At 37.1% G+C, this 221-nt stretch overlaps 1 protein-coding gene across 1 annotated transcript in view; it reads right to left on the bottom strand.

Moving 5' to 3' along the window:
• Positions 1 to 221, bottom strand: part of LOC119593999 (xaa-Pro aminopeptidase 3-like) — a gene marked incomplete in the record, with an annotated part of 9,131 nt that overhangs the window by 5,881 nt on the left and 3,029 nt on the right. Inside the window, 1 exon segment of the mRNA XM_037943026.1 lies at positions 75 to 221. Within this exon segment, the coding sequence (XP_037798954.1) occupies positions 75 to 221 (147 nt within the window).

Raw genomic sequence — 221 nt, 5'->3', positions numbered from 1 at the left:
GGAGGGATTACTAAATAATGCATGAAAATCTATAAAAATCAATGGATAAGTTATCAAGCATTATGAAAACTTACTTGTCTATAGAGATAAGGGATTTTATCAATCATGTAACGCCTTGGAGTTGCAGGTAAAATAACAACATGATGTTTGCCTTCTCTCTGCCCCAAACGTTCCATCAATCTGTGGCGCCGTTCAGCATATTCTGCTCTTGTGATGCCAAA

Source organism: Penaeus monodon, chromosome 33, assembly GCF_015228065.2.
Source record: "Penaeus monodon isolate SGIC_2016 chromosome 33, NSTDA_Pmon_1, whole genome shotgun sequence".
NCBI classification, from domain to species: domain Eukaryota; kingdom Metazoa; phylum Arthropoda; class Malacostraca; order Decapoda; family Penaeidae; genus Penaeus; species Penaeus monodon.
Note: the sequence above shows the minus strand (reverse complement) of the source record. Positions and strands in the feature narration are given on the sequence as shown.